The 16,557-nt window shown below is 45.2% G+C and overlaps 1 protein-coding gene across 1 annotated transcript in view; it reads right to left on the bottom strand.

The window, feature by feature from the left end:
* Positions 1 to 16,321, bottom strand: part of GABRA5 (gamma-aminobutyric acid type A receptor subunit alpha5) — a 94,494-nt gene extending 78,173 nt beyond the window's left edge. Inside the window, exons 1-4 of the mRNA XM_068537478.1 lie at positions 16,231 to 16,321; positions 14,567 to 14,626; positions 14,033 to 14,192; positions 727 to 848 (exon numbers count right to left, since the gene is read on the bottom strand). Of these exons, the coding sequence (XP_068393579.1) occupies positions 727 to 848; positions 14,033 to 14,118 (208 nt within the window). The 5' untranslated portion in view covers positions 14,119 to 14,192; positions 14,567 to 14,626; positions 16,231 to 16,321. The remainder of the gene's footprint in view (positions 1 to 726; positions 849 to 14,032; positions 14,193 to 14,566; positions 14,627 to 16,230) is intronic.
* Between the last annotated feature and the right edge of the window lie 236 nt (positions 16,322 to 16,557).

Below are 16,557 nucleotides of genomic sequence, written 5' to 3'. Positions count from 1 at the left end.
GACTTGTCTTGCCAAAAAGGCAGAGAATGTCAAATCATGCTTTAAGTAAATGTCCCTGTTAAAAATGCAAATAATGGAGAAGGACTAAACATATTCCTTTGGGAATGTATTTGCTAGAAGGTCCCTCCTTACCTAATGGGGCAGGTTCAGATGTACCACATCTAAATCAGTTAGAGCCAAGGGCACCGCACATGGCTGAAATGGCACGTGCTTCTCAGCACAAAATTAAGCCAGTTGTACCCTGAAAGCATATTTTACTATCCATTTAGTTTTATCAACTTTATAGGGTCAAAGTAAAAACTGTGATTATGGCTCTAGTGAAAAATTAAACCTGTAACATGTAACGGTGTGATGAGCACTTGCACGGAATAGTGGATTTCTGAAAAGGACTCGCATAGATGGGAGGGTATGACATTGATTATAAAGTATTTCCTAACATAGGGTAATCTCCACTTCAGTAACACCTAAGAAGTGGTTCCTCCTGAAGTGGACCAGAATGGCCTTACCATTATCTGGGGAGAAAAGGGAGTTTGGAGGGAGACCACTTCCCCTGGCTTCTTGCATCTGGAAAATGATAATGTGCAGAAGCCTTAGCAACACCACCAATTCAAACTCCTAGCAGGGAAGCTCTTTGAGGAATTGTTTGAATCACCGGAAACATGAGCTGGATTTAAGCAAAAATTTCCCTTGGGCCTCGAGGGCCTCAGCCAAGGAGCATACACCAACCTCCGAGCCCAGGCCTCAGTCTGTTGTCGTAGCCATCCAGGAGCCCATCCAAGATCCTGGTGAATATTGTGATGTTGTCATTGGTTTCATCTTTTACAGAACTGGTTGGCATTTGTGAAAAGCTTTTTAATGGAGAAACAAAAGAAAGAGTTCAAACTTGTATTAATTATTTCTTACAAATTCTTCTCAAAGTATAGAAACCAGGGAATAATATGGTGACTTGTCTTGAAGGGAGGGCATCTGAGAATGATTTCCTGTACTACCCAGGTTATTGTTTTGCATACATAAGCCTTATTCTTGAATATCTTGAATAACCCTAATTCTTGAATAGCCAGCCAGAGAATGCTGGCTCTGGGCTGGTCACCCATCTACCTTACATGATGCTCAAAATCCATCCCTCCCAGATTCTGAAGAGCTGTTTGTGTCAATAGTGTAGCCATTTTTAAGACATATTAGTCACTGCACATAGGCTAGCAGAGCCTAACCCACTCACAGGGGATTTCAGAAGTTTGGTTTAAAAACAGAAAAACTGAGTCTTCATTTTGTTAGTGAGTCAACTGCAATGGGCTATGGGGTGTCGGGGGGGACATTAAAAGCTTTACCCAATTTGAAAGTAAGATTGGTGTGCCCAAATTTCCCTGTATCCTTAATTGGGAGCATTTGTGCTGTGAGCATTATGCCAGGACTGGAGCATATGGTGAAGGGACGACAGAGTCTGTGGGCTTCTGTACCATCAGCACTGCCAGCTGCCAGCACACTCGGCTCCAGCCAAAGCACAGGATGCAGGGAGCAGGAATTGTGAAGCCCAGGCTGAAAACCCTGGCTTTACGTGATGTCGCCTCAGAGCAGAGACTCAGGGAGCACAGTGTTCTGTATGACCCAACATGTCAACTTACGATAAAACCCTGAGAAGACGGGCAGAACCTTCTAGGAGGTTCACAGGAAGAACAGTCTAGTTTGTACAATTCAGTGAAGTTATCCAGGCCTCAAAAGTGTATGTCGATGGAGCAGCTGGAAATGAGAAATGGCCCTGAGCAGATTTGGGCAAACCGAGGAAGTTATCTGGAGGGAAAGAAAGTCACAAGTCTAGAAGATGGTAACACACCTGAACATCATGGGTTCCACCTCAGGCAACCATCGCTGCTTTTTCAGAAGTGCAAATAGCAAGATATGTGTTATTACCAAGAACCTGACCTGCACATCTGGCTTGGCTTCAAGGGGAACTCAACCCAGCTAAGAGCCAGCTGTGGTCCCGAGAAGTCAGCACCCTTGGTACTTGGGAGAAGAAGAGAGGGCTCCTGGGACCTCCCTGTAGTGCCTGACTGTGGGGCCCCACTCTGCTCATGCGCTTTCTCGTCCGTGAAGTGGCTGGAATGGACGCTGAGCCCTGCCATCAGCAGGTGGATCTGAGGGCAGCACTGATGTGTACCTGCCCCACCCACTTCTCAAAAATTGGTCATTTTCACTGACTGCATCTAAACAGGTCAACTATCTAATGTCCTAAAGTGACTCCCTTTTGAATGAGACACTATAAAGTTCTTTGGATCTAATTTTCCCATCACCATTAAAATGCATATTGTTGAAGCTCTAACAACCTAAAATTCAGTCCTGTTAGTATGGAGCCCACAGACACATAATTTTTTACTCTGTGACTTAGTATTTAAAAATATTGAATTCCCTTTTCTCTGACATCTATTGTAGTTTCACACTTTAGAAAGACAAAGCACTCAGCCTTGAAGACCTAATGTCAGGATGAAGGGGCTTAACACTGTCCTCCAAGTTTATGAAAGAAAGTCTGTGCACACGCCCAGTTGAACAACTATTGCTCAAACTAAATCTGACCTCAATGTCCACTTCGCATGGTGATCATAACTCTCACCAGTTTGGTTATTCAATTCTAGGCTTGGTCCAAGTGTCCAATTTTTGGAAGGTCCCCGTTGGCTCTTTAACTTAGAAGAGAGATGAGAGCATGCACACTAGTAGAAAAGGCTTATCACTTGTATGTGGAATCTGAAAAAGCCAACTCGTAGAAACAGAGTAGAATGGTGGTAACCAGGGGCTGAGGGTGATGGAATTGGAGAGATGTTACTTAAGGTTACAAACCTGCAACTAGAAGGTAAATAAGTTCTGGGGATCTAATGCACAGCATAGTAATTATACTTAACAATACTGTGTTATAAACTTCAAAGTTACTAAGAGGCTAGATCTTAAGTGTTTCCATCACAAAAAGGAAATGATAATTATGCGACATGATAGAGGTGTCAGCTAATGCTAAGGTGGTGATCATATTGCAATATATAAATGTATCAAATCAACACACCCTAAACTTACACAATGTAATATATCAATTATATCTCAGTAAAAAATGTAAAATAAAGTCACAATGAGAAAAAATAAAAGAAAAAGCATACTTTAATGTTTCAAGCACATTTTTAAAAACTATTACATCTGTTGTGAAAATGTTCTAAAATTATATTTGCTCTGAATAGCCTTGACTGTCCGGAGATAGAGACCATGGAGGTGCCCACAGACCATGCAGTCCCAGTGCCTGTCTCCAGGAGCACTGCCTCCTGGACATCCTGGTACACTGCTCCACCACTGACTCAGACAAACACCATCCCACATGGCTCTGAATCCTGCTTCACAAATACCCAAATCATTGCCAAAAGCAATGGGATAGCACGCAATGTCTAAGACTTCCAAAGCTCTTCTTCCACTTTTTGGCCAAAATTTTAAAAAGAGTTCAAATATATCTACACCCATTTACACATAATTACACTTTTCTTGCAGGAATTTCAATATCTGCCATCTTTTGCTGTAACTGCTTCTTATATTTATCTGTGGACTTTTTTTTTTTTTAGAGAGGCCATGGCTGGGGATTTGCAGTGATTTCTTCTCTATTTTTACTGAAGGTAGGCCCTAAGAGGTAGGAAACGGTTTCTAAAAAAGTCCTGAAAATGCCTGTCGGGGCAGGAGTAGAGGTTCCTCTCATGAAAAACTGGGAAGTCCTCCTCAGTCCATAGATCCTCCTCAGAAACCATTCATCTGCATCTCGTTGTTACAAAATGCACCATCTTCACTGCTACAGAGAGGAAGGCCCTTCCCCTACCACTGAAAGCAAATGACGTGCCAGCATACAGGAGACTCTCAGAGGGGTCTGGTGAACTTGCTCATGCATATCAAGTTGTATAATCTTTATAGACTGCTTCTAATATACAGAGTGACTTCAGCTTGCTTTGTTCCATTTGGGCTAGGAAAACAAAATAACACAAAAAGAGTGGGCTGTGCCTTCGGTGAGCAATTCCATGCAGTGAGCAAATCCACTAGTCCTCCAGGTGGAAACACAAGATGCCCTCAGCCCTCTAAGGTGCAGAAAGCAGGCTCCATCTTGCATCTCCACTGTTCTGAGTAAAACCAAAGAGCTCTGCCGGCCCTCAGGTAAGCTGTGAGTACACAGCTGCTTCCAGGATAAGCTGAAGGCTCTGATCTCGGGGGGAGCAGATTTTGTGAGCTGAGACTAGATCCCTTATTTCTGAGAATGACCTTAGATAAAGTAGAAATGCTTGAAAAATTTGATTTCCCCTTCAGTATCAGGATTAATGAACTAGTTTCTCAGAAAATATGAACTATTTCCTTATAGTTACTGCCTGTTTTCTACAAACACATGTCACATTTAGTCTATGAAACAGTTGCAACATTTTCAGATTGATGTTCCAGAAAAGGGATCATAAAGGAAATGTAGACCTAACCACGCATGTTAAAACATCCTCATTTTTTATATCTTCCTACCCAGGTACAGGTCTATACAAAAGGCACAAGGACTCGATCCCTAAACTTGAACTCTGAGCCCCATATTCCAGACTGAGGAAGGAAGGTGGTGGTTGTGACATGGGCAGTGATACGGGTAGGACAAGATGCTCAGGGGGTGTAAGGGCTTCCTAAAAAGCTATGAGTGGCCCCTGCCAGGCTTGAGGTTCTGGGCCTTTCAGAGACTTCTGATGAGGTGGAGTGGGAAACAGACAGCCAAGAAACGTGGTCCACTAATGGGTTTATTTCGCCAGCAGAGTTTTCAGAACAATAAATGTGACTGACTTTAGAAAGGGTCAACTCTAGCAATTGTGCAAATTTCCCACCTGTCCCTGTGGTCTTACATCTGGTCTCCTCAAGGCGTTTGATTCTGTGACTTCTGCATTAGCCTCTTCCGGGTTTCTAGGCCCTAGAGACTCGGCTTTAATTCACCCAGGAGGAATGGGCACTGGTATTTTTTAATGTCCCCAAGTGATCTTCATGTGCAGCCATGGGGGAGAGGGACTGTTCTAAGCCTGTCTAGATTGGAAACAGAAAGGTTGCTCTCTGAGCCAACTGCCAGAGTGACTCCAAATGACCCCAGAGAGCGTCTCTTCTCTGTCACGTCTTCAGAGAGGCTGTCGGGTTGGGCCCAGTGCTTATCTCAGCAGCTCAGCTCAACAAAGGTATTGTGGACATCAACCATGTGCCTGGCATTGTGGTGAGGACTGGTGGTGTCAAGGAGAAAGGTGGCATCCCCAACCTTGGGAACATGACTGCATCTAAAAGAATAGGCCATGTTCCCAGAGGATTTCTGTAGAACATGGTTGGTGCAGGAATCTTTGCAATATGCAGGGCATTCTACGTACCCAAAGGGGAGGGATCAAGCTTTGTATGGGGTCAGAGGAGAGGAAAGCAGACCTAAGCCTTCAAGCATGAAGATCAGGTCTCAAGCCAAAGGAAGGGGTTGTGAGCAGTGGCACTAAGAAATTGGGAGATTGGTATTGACATATACACACTATTATATATAAAACAGATAACTAATAAGGACCTACTGTATAGAACAGGGAACTCTACTCAATACTCTGTAATGAACTATATGGGAAAAGAATCGAAAAGAGTGGATATATGTATATTTATAACTGATTCACTTTGTTGTACAGCAGAAACTAACACAACATTGTAAATCAACTATACTCCAATAAAAATTTTAAAAAAGAAAAGAAATACTGACATTTGCAGAGGGCACATTGAACTCTGGTGAGAAGAGCCACGTGTGTGGCTCAAATCATGGCGCATTCATGTGACAAGCTCCACCTCTAGGATCTAGCCTGAAGGTGGTGGGAAATTCAGAGTATCTTAACAGGGTCATTTTCATTCCTTGTGGCCCCTGGGCACCTTGGGGATGATGGACTTAGAAGAGGCAAGACTGGAGGCGTAGAGACCCATTGCTCAGGTGATGGCAGAGGGTAGAGGCGGGATGGATGAGGCCATCAGCAGGGTTTCTGATGGAGAGTCGGGGAGGAATGGGGAGGGAGGAGTCTGAATACAGCAGGGCAGGGATCCCAAGAGAACTGTCTCCAAAATCAGTTACGAACACAGGGTGAAACCTGCAGTAGAATCCATGCATTACTCTGAAAGAGGAGTGAGCAAAGAGTTATACTGGTAGTCAAATCTAAGAGTCTTTTTCTTTTTGAGGAAATTTTACTCCAATGTATCTTTTCTATCAGTATTACAATCTCTACTAGTAATAATAACACTATGAGGTAGAGTCCATCTTTAAAGGTGCTTCATTTTACCAAGTGATGCCTGATGACGTCTCCTTATTTCAGTAATTTAAAGGGTTCAAGTTCAAGTTCAAGTTATGTCATCATTTCTGGGGAAGAAAAATCTTTTGTCTCGTACCACGAATGGTGCTATTGATGGTAATGTGTGATGCATTTCTTGTGATGTTATCTCTGCTTATGCTGACAGCCATTTTTTGATTTCCATAAAATAGGATAGGTAATTGTATCTGCAGACCAGCTTTAACCTGAACTTACTTTGGGACTGGAACAGAATTGCTTTTAAGCAGCAGCTTATCTGTTTTCCTGAATAGCATTTCTTTCTGCATTTTTTCTTCAGTATTTAATTACTTCTGAGAAATGTATCTTCAGTTTATTTGCTTGTTACTTTAAGCTCACTAAATAAGTACCTCTAAATGGCACGGTTTTGTGAAGTTTTCCTCAAATTTCCATTGCACGCCACTTTAGCTAACCATGTTAAAAAATATGCAAAATTTAAAAAAAAAAAAAACAAAAACATGGTGGATATAGCCAGACATGAAAGTCAACCCCGAGTTTCCAAATAAGAGTTGTTCCCTCTTATGGTGGAAAACATGGATTGACATGTGTGCTTTATATGGATAAAGTCATGGCCATAAAACATTATGCCAGAACTCTTAGATGGCACCCCTATCAAAGGTGCCCCTGGTCCTGCCTGTCAGCTCCCTAGACAGTGCTCAAGTCCACCCTACCCCTGTCTGCCACCCTCCATGTAGACGCTCCACTCCTGTCCCCAACCACTGCAGCCTGGTTCAGAATCCTACCTCCTGCAAGGTGCAACCCAGCTCCTGGTCTTGCAGGCCACACCCCCTTCATCTGACTCTGCCCACTTCCCTAGACTCAGCCCCTTCTCTTCCCCCAGCCACACTGGGTGCCCCACATACATGATTATAAAACACATGAATCATACTGGTGCTTATCACACACGGGTCTCCCTCCCCCCAACCATTCCTATCAGTAATTACATCAGGTCTTTAAAAAGTCTTTCATTCACCCTATATCCCCTCCCAGCTATTGTTCCATCCTTAGCCTCTCTTCTCATCAAAACTCACTGGAGTTTTCTGCTCAAAGGTCTCTGCTGTCTCTCTGCCCTTCTCTTGCCCCACTCCACTCGGGCTTTGCCCAACTGCTTCCCAGTGAAAGCTCTCTTCTGGCCGCTCCTCCACACTGCCAAACCCAAAGGTCCAGTCTCAGCCCTCAGCTGACCCCTTCTTACAACACTTCTCCACTCAGTCGCAGGACATGACTCTCTTTCTTCTTCTTATCTTCACTGGCCTCTTCTCCTCAGTCTTGCTTGCCCGCTTCTTACCTTCCTGACCTTAAACGCTGGAGTGTTCCAGGGCTGTCCAGGGACCCTTTTTCAGTCTACACTCAATCTCTGATTGATCTCATTCAATCTATGGCTTTAAATGTCTCTCTCAAGTTCATGTCTCCATCTCCAATCTCTTTCTCTCTGACTCCGGACCTGTATGTCCAACAGCCTGCCTGGCCACTTGGATATCTAACAAGCATCTCACAGGTCCAAGACTGCACTCATGATTCTCTACAGCCTCTTCTCCTACTGTCCCCACCAGCTCAACAACAGCCAATTGAACCCATCACGTTTTCAGGTCAAGCACTGGGGCGATCATTCCTGACTCCTCTTCTTTCACGTTCACATCAGCCCATCAACAGATCCTGCTGGCTGAAATGCCCCTCCCCTGGGTTGTTGCATTTGCCTCTTAACTTCCTCCCTGGTCCCTTCTTTACTAAGCCTCCCCACCTTAGACTCTTAGTGTATTCTCCACTCGGCAGCCAGAGTTAGCTTTAACGTTTGTCATTCTACGGTCACATCTCAATGGGCTCATATTTCACTCTTCAACAGCCAACTGCTCGTCCTGATACTACCTAGCATGGCATACAAGGTCCTTCATGATCTGACAGTCCCAACTGCTTCTCTGGTCCTGCCTCCCACCAACCTTCCCCTTCCTCACGCTGCTTCCTCATCACCCTGCATCTGCTGCTTCTCTCACCTGTCCAGTCATCTCCATGAAGGGCACTGCTCACATGCTCACTTTCTTTAGACATCTGCTTGAGCACTTCTCTCCAGCACACTCACTACCTCCTACTCTGATCACTCTTCTCAGCAATCCTTGTGACCCAACTGACAAGTACATGTTTACTGCACACTAGAAGGAGCCCTCCTGGAAGGCAGGCTCTACTCTGCCCACCACAGAGTCTCAGCACCTAGAACAGTGCCTGGCACGTAGGAAGGACTCAATAAACACTGATGCAGCCACAGGGCACCATACTGCAGGATGCCCACATCCTGATCCCCAGAACCTGTGACTGTGAATGTGCTCCTTCACATGGCAAGGGAGACTCTGCTGACATGACTTTGCCGTGCCCACCCCATGGGTCTAGTAAACCTCAGGGTCTCCTGGTCACAACACTCAGGACAGTTAGCCTGGACTTAGCACTCCCTTCCTACCTGGCCATGTTTCAGCATTTAGCACTCATTCAGCAATTTATCCTTCTCATCAACCCTGTGACATAGGATCCATTATTAACTCCACCTGGAGATTAGGAAACTGAGTTGCAGGCAGGTTTAGTAATTCTGCTGCCACACAGAGCAGCTTCACTGTCCTCTGTCAAAATGACACCTACATCCCTGAAATAGGAACCAAACTGATTATGGAGTGATGGCCCAATTTTTTGTGTTGTTGTTAAAACTGAAAATGAACTGGTCCTGGGTTTCATTTATTTTTAGGTTTGCCTTTTGACCTTGAAATAAATTGTTAAATAAATACAAATAAAACAGAATTTTCAATGAACTGCTAAAGCCAGTTTCATAGTATATCTTAATTTTCCTATAATATGGTTCCCTCTCTGCAACATTATATTTCATAGTACATATTTTGTATTTGATTTTATTCAGGCTACGATAAACCAACTATCTTTAGAGCAGTGTTATTTGAGTTCTAGGTTAGGACATTTCAAAGTATAGATTTTCCCCCATTCTATCCCTTTTCATTGCACCTTAAATATCCAGACATTCTGGAAAAGGTCCTGCATGGAGGGTGCTAGCCCAGTCCCTGAGCCTGGAGATGGATCCTGACTTTTCCACTTTCCAATGATGAAACTTAGACGTGTTTCTCTGTGTTCTATCACCTGAACTCTTTACACCTACAAAGTGAGGGTTTTGTGAAAATTAAACAGTACATTTTTTTGAAAATGCATTCTGGAAATGAAGGAGAAATACTCATGTAAACACTGATAATTATTGTTGCTGCCACCATAGTTCTATGATAAGATTTTTCTACTTTTGATTCTAATATTTTCCTTTGAAATTTCACACCAATTAAAATATGCATGTTATGCAATTGCACCTTTGTAAAAAACCAAAAGCCCACATTCTCCTTCTCCCCTTGAACCAAGCCAGTGACTCATCTTGGAACTGACGGCCAGACAGGGCCAGCTGGGTCGACTCTGGCTGACTGTCCTTCTAAGCTTTGTCTTAGCTCACTGCCTGTTGGCATGATAAACCTGCTAAGAGTTTCTTCTACAAAGTGTGTAATTTGGAATTATTTTCTTTTGGTGCCTTAAAAAATATTGGGCATTACTCTGTAGCAGGATCTTAGTCACCTAAAATGTTTACTACATGTGAGATCTCTGGCCATCTCTACAGCCTCCACTTAGACGCCCTCTCACCTGTGTGTGTCCTAACTGCTTCACAGCACTTCTCTGTGTTTTTAAAATTGTTACGATGACATTTTGTCCTGGGTCTTGTGAACCAGCAGCTACAGGCAGGAAGAACTTGCCATCTGGGGATTCACAAGAGAGAACTTGCCATTTAAAAAGACATTGTGAGTACTTAAATGACTCAGAGAGAGTATACTTTCTGCTCTAGTTAAAAGAAGAGAACTGTCCTTGAGAACGTGTATGAACAAGCCCTCTTCATGAAACCAAAGGTCCCGGTTAGCACACTTGTGTAGACAGATAAAGAAGAACCTTATCTGTTCCTGTTCTTAAGCTACTTCTACAAGAATCTGCCTATAATTGCCAATTATAAAATACTTTTCCAAAGTCTATTTGAATTGTAGCTCCCATGTGATAAAATTCTAATGCATTTTTAATTTTCCAATAGATAAACCTCTAAAAAATGTTTAATACTATTAAATGAATTGAATCAGATTTTACCTTATCATTGAGTTGATAATCCTCAAATTTATCTTACAATTATCACTGGTCAATCAAGTCTGATAAAGTATGATTTTTCAAATGATGATAAACTAATTCCAGATTAAATTTAATATTATGTATTTTGACATTACATTGATTCAGACATTGTTTCTGTGCTAGTTTTTTTTTTACCATGTACATTTGATTACTGGTCTCATTAAAATAATTATAATACCTCAAATTATAATGTCTCTACACGTGACATTGCATAAGGCTGACAGTCAAATAGGCCTCTGTTCTGTTATACACTTGACTCATGCTCTGTTATGTAACTTAAAACTAACGGAAGAATTACAAAGGTTACTGAAAATGAGCTACTGGTGGCTCTGATCAAATTTAGAAAACAAAAGGGAGAAGGAGAAGAAATGAGACTCATATATTTTCAAAGCAATTTCACATTGTCTTATATAATCACCAAATACATTTTACTTATCACATTTATAAATTTCCTGATTGCCAAATCCACATGCTTTTCACAAACACTGGGTATAACTTTGTACTGCACAAAAGCACACATGTACTTGCCTCTTTCCTTCTGCTCCCTGACTGGTTTCCTCTCACCCTCCTAACCCTCCACCAGTTGTCTGGTTTCCTTTACATATTTACAGGCGTCAGCATTTCTCTTGTCCCACAATGTTCAGATTAAGGCCTTACATGCTTCCCCGTTCACCTTTCTTTAGAACCAAATCACATAAACTCTTTCTTTGGGGGAAATAACAGAGCTTACCCAAACTCTTTTTTTCCTGTAATTTCAGAACGGAAAACTCTCTCTACTCCAATGCAGAGAATACCTTTCAAAATTATGTCCCCTTCCTCTATAGATCAGTCTGACTTAGACCTTCCCTGCAAACCACGTGAAATCAAGAGAGGAGCCTCAGGACCACCCGGCAGGTTCACTCTGAGGAGGGCTGAGGACGGAACTCCAGCATGACCAGCTTGGCGAACTTCCCCAGTTAGCCATCCTTTACTCTTGCCTTCCTGACCATAAGACAGGGCTAATGATGCTTAGCTCATAAGGCTCCTCCTAGGGTTTATCTAAAACAGACAACATAACAAATAGGCACTCCATATTGTGATAGCTATTATTTTGTCAAGATTTTAAGCCAAATAAGTGTTCTGAAACTTTCTTTGCAATTTGACAAAATTATTCTTAAGTTCATTTATAGTAATAAGCAAGTGAAAGGAGCCTTGTATAAGAAGGGAAATAAATAGGGACTTGTGCCCCCAGATGTCAAGATGTCTTCTGTTGAAAACCACACCCTGCTGGGCTTCCTGCTTTGCTGCAGATCCTGGTCCTCAGAAGCAACTGGACATGTAGGACCAAGAGCTAAAAGTACTCAGGGGAGCTGACGTAAAATCGCACTTACAGGAAGATCTTCTAATAGAAATGATCTCAAATACTTAAAACAGTTGTAAGCCAAATATGTTCACTGTAGGAAAATGCAATAACAGCACAATCGGAAACAATGTAAACACCCCAAATTAGGGAAGTAGCCCATGATGAAGCATTTATGCACTGTAATAATATTCATCCATTTTAAATCACACATTTCAAAGAGTTTGTAGTAACAAAGTATTGGCTTGAAGAAAGCACAAAAATACAAAACTGAAGGCACAGTATGATCTCAACTGTATAAAACTAGGCATAGAAGCAAGGGGAAGAAAACACACCAAAATATGAAGCATGATTGTTTCTGTGTGGTGGAATTAAGGATGTTTTCTTTTTCACATACTATTCCGTGTCTCACGCATTTTCTGCAGTCAGTAGGTATCATTTTGGGATGCACTATTGACCTTATATCTAACAGATTCAAAACTTCTCCAACAGCTAACTCTCTAGGGAGATTGAGGGGTATTCTACCACTTGCTCTGTATTAGCTTCCAGAAACTAACAGATATATCTCTGTTTTGAAGATGACCTCAGAAAGCCATCAAATTAAATAAGAAATAAAGTATAGCTGCTTCTAATGGCTAAACTCGGTATGCACATTCCTTCATATTTCAGACTTTCATACACCAGAGAGTATAATACCTTCGTGACTACAGAATGCAGATTCACAAAAATATATCTGACCAAAATCTTAGGAAAAAATACATGTTCTCAATCCTAGCCTATTTCTTACCTCTGAAATACTGCTAAATATATGCGATATATATAGTAAGCAAATTGACTACCTAATGTATTAACTTGGAAATTTAAATATTGTGTATGATTTCACTTCTAAACACACTTCTCATGCAGAGATATGTAGGAACATCATGGTTAAATCCTATAAGGTTTAGCAGCAGGGAGAGCCCTTGGAAAGGAAGACATTCACTGAACAGATAAGGAAACCAAAGGCACAGGTAGGGAAATACACACTCAAGACAAGCAGCAAGGCAAGAATAACAACTAATGCTCTTTCCCAAGGGAATACACTGAATGGCTAAGAGGCACGTCCCACAGGCATGGTTAGTGTGCACATTCTTCACGGTGCTGAGGGCTGGACTAGTCCCTGACGGACCTGGTACACAGCCCCACTGCCGTCATGTACCAGCCACACACCTGTGGATGGTCACAAGCCTCTCTCTCTCTCTCTGTTTCCTCCTCTGTACACACCTGGGAATGTCAAAAGAACAGAAAATGTCCAGAGGACAAAGAGAGAAGGTCATGGACTTGGAAGGGTCCTCCTTCCTGCCAACTAGTAGGGATCTGTTGCAGATTCACTGTGCCCTGAAGATCCCTCCATGTTTCACACAAGTGCAACCTCCACAGCTGATTTTCACAGAAGGGGTGCTTGGCGACTTTTGTTCTAAAATTTAACTTCTTAATTATACTCCACCAACTTCAAGTGACAATCCTTTTGATCAGCCAGAACAATTTGGGGAAGAAGAGGAAAGGAATTGATAACGCCAAATGCCTGGGTGTCCTGCAGATCTTCAGGCACATGTAGTTTCTGGTATCTGCCTCTGCATTCAGATGGCCACAGTTCAAGGCCTATGGCTCAAGCCAGGACCACTGCAAGTCCTTGTCAGTGCCGCCTAGTGTGGGCCTGGCTTTAAAGGCAAATTCCTTTGCATAATGGCACCAAGGAGGGCAATCAGAATGTTGATCATTGCCTTGTCTAACAAGCAATAAATGTCCTTTATGCAGGTCAACTTCTGAATCGTGCTTTAACCTGAGTGGAAGGAAACACAGCCGACTCTGAAACCATCTTCTCCTTCCACTTTTGAAAACATAATCTGCCTCTTTTCTCTGACTCACTTCAGAGACCCCACACTTGGAATAAAGGAATAAAGTGCCTTTATTCCAAGTGCCTTGCTCAGGAATAAAGTGTGGGGTAGGGCAAGGACTCTTTTATTTATTTACAACAAGTTCAAGGGTGTGGGACTGTAAAGGTGGCCAGCGAGGGTTTGCTAATATACTGCTCAGCAAAGTTTCTGAAAGGCACTTGTGCCCCGAAAATCGTAAAATCAAAGCATAGATGATAACTTACCCAAAGTGACTGGCTAAGTTCATGGAAATACAAAACAGAAGGAGGTTTTTGATCATGATAAAGCTAGAGAACATTCCATTGTCCATTCCCAATAAGAATAATAGCTGAAGCTGATGAATTTGGAAGAATAACTGTTCCTTTCTCAACCTTGATCTTGAAGCTGAAAGGGGGAAAAATATATAAACATGAATGTTTCTGTGACGCAGTTCCTGGAATCAAATCACACTGATAACACACACAGTTCAGAAAGAAAGGAGCCTGGCTGTCCTTGTCCAGCACGGCTCCACATCAGGAGTTATCTGTGTTCACTGGCCTTTTTATTGGGGCATAAAAAGAAATTACAGTAGGCTTAATTTTCACTTTTACTCAAGGTGCAGAACCATTCCCCTAATTTATTTTTTCCCATGCCTCAAATACTTTGTTTTATTTTTACCATGTTATCAAATGACCCATTAGTCCTATTATTAGATTCAATGCCTGAAGTTACCTAACTGTATTTTGCATCTGTCAAATCCACAAGTGGAATACTTTTACCTTTCTGAAATATTTGCCACGCATTCAAAGTCAGCAAGCTACTCCTTGTTCTGCAAGGTGCTGAGAGAAAGTATGTGGAAAGAGGGGGAAAAAGGCACATTTAAGAAACAAGTCTTCTACAAGATCACGATAATATAAGAACTGCTTATAAGGGAGGGTTGCCACTTTCTCAGCAATCTGTCCCCATGACTGAAGAACTTAATAATCACTGCATTTGGGAAAGTCTCTTGGCTCTGGGCTCTGTGCTGGGCCCTAATTAATGCATTTGAAATCCAAGCAGGCACAATCCCTGGGCTCTGCAACTAACCTTAGCGAAGGCATATATTTCTCAATATGCGCATAACGCAAATAGATGAGCATCCTATAGGAGCACCGCGTGTTCAAAAGAAACATTTTCCCGAGGCGACCCCAGGCCAACTCCGGAAAAGGGAAATACACAACAGGTACTTCCACCTCAGAAGCCAAGGCCTTCGAGTCGAGAAAGGCAGGGCGGGGGTCGCCTGGGCGCGTCCCGGGGCTTGTCGCCAAACCCGGGCCAGAGTCCCGGCGGCGAGCAGGCGGCGCTGCATGCGGGAAACCGGGGCGGCGCCTCCTGCTGCCCTCAGCCTGGAGCCGGGACCCCCAAAGAGAGGCTGCGCTCCCACGGTCCCGGGACCGCCGCGGGGGCTCGCGGGAGCTGGTGGGCGCGGGGGTGGCACTGCGGGGGCGAAGCCTCCGCCGGCTTGGTGCTCGCGGCCCGGCAGGGTCGGCCTCCTGCCCGGTCCGCAGCGGCGCGCCCAGCGCCAAACGCTCGCCGACCCTCCCCGGCTAGCTTCTGGCCCCAGCAGACCTGCCCGGCTCCTGCCCGGGGTCCGAGCTGAGCGTCCTGCCGGGCGGCGCTTTCTTTCTCGGAGAAGAGCGCGCGGTGCAGTGCCGGCTTGGTGTCCCTCGGCCTCGAGCAGCCCGCGCGACCCGCCCGCGCCCCCCGCCGCCAAGCCGGCGCCCACCCTGAAGGAAGCTCCTGGACGCCGCGCGCCTCGAAGGCCTGGGGCCGGCGGGGCCCTCCGGATCGGCGATCTCGCCCGTCGGCTCCAGTGACGGCGGCGTTTGCCGCACGCCCCAATTCCTACCGGCGAGCCCGTGGGCACTGAGCCCTGGTGCCCCGTCCCGCGGGGCTGCGCCGCTCTGGACCCCCCTGACCTCCCGCGCTGGCTATGCCTCCGCAGTCGCCGGGGGAAAGTTTGCGCTCCCGGCCGCCCGTGGCTCCCCGCCTGTCTTCACCTGCCTTCCCAAGCCAGGCAGCCCCGAGGATAGGGGTGCGGATCGAGCCGGGGCCGCCCGTCCTCTCGCCCTCGCCCGCAGCTTCTTACCCCACTTTCCCGGTCCCGCGCGCCCGGGCTTACCCTGCGCGCCGGCCCGGGAAGGCAAGCCGTCGGCGAGGGTGCATCCTCCTCCTCCTCCGCCTGCTCTCAACCGGCTGGCAGGAGCGGAAGGCCAGTGCGGCGTCACCGCCCCATGCCGCCAGCGCGAACTTCCCCAGTCCTCCCGGGCCGAAAGGCTCCGGTGCCCCCTGCGCTCCCGCCGCCGCCCTGCGGCTCCGCTCCGCGACCGAGGCCGCGCTCTGCCCTGCTGCAGATTCCGCCCCCCCACCTGCGTCCCCAGTGCACTCGCGCGCTCGCTCTCACCTCGCCCGAGCGCCACATGTCGTCTCCGGCTTTGGGGAACGTTCCTCTGCAGAGGCGCTCCGGTAGAGGCCGCCAGACTCTCACCAAATGCGCCCTCGCCTCGGGCCGGCTCAGCGGAGGGGGAGGGCTCCGAGCCCGCGGCTGGGCCAGGTTTGGGATAGGCCACATTTCCGATGAAGTTTCTTGGTAGCCTGCGGGAGAATATCGATGCCTCCTGTAATAAGCACCGGTCCCTCTTTTCAGAGCTGAGATGGAAAGGGAGTGTCAGCAGGCAGCCGCTGGAGGCCGTTTCTCTGAGAGCTTTCCTGCTCCAGGGCCAGCCCTGAG

This window comes from Eschrichtius robustus, chromosome 1, assembly GCF_028021215.1.
Source record: "Eschrichtius robustus isolate mEscRob2 chromosome 1, mEscRob2.pri, whole genome shotgun sequence".
Classification (NCBI taxonomy): Eukaryota; Metazoa; Chordata; class Mammalia; order Artiodactyla; family Eschrichtiidae; genus Eschrichtius; species Eschrichtius robustus.
The sequence above is the reverse complement of the archived record's forward strand: the minus strand, read 5'-3'. Positions and strand labels throughout refer to the sequence as shown.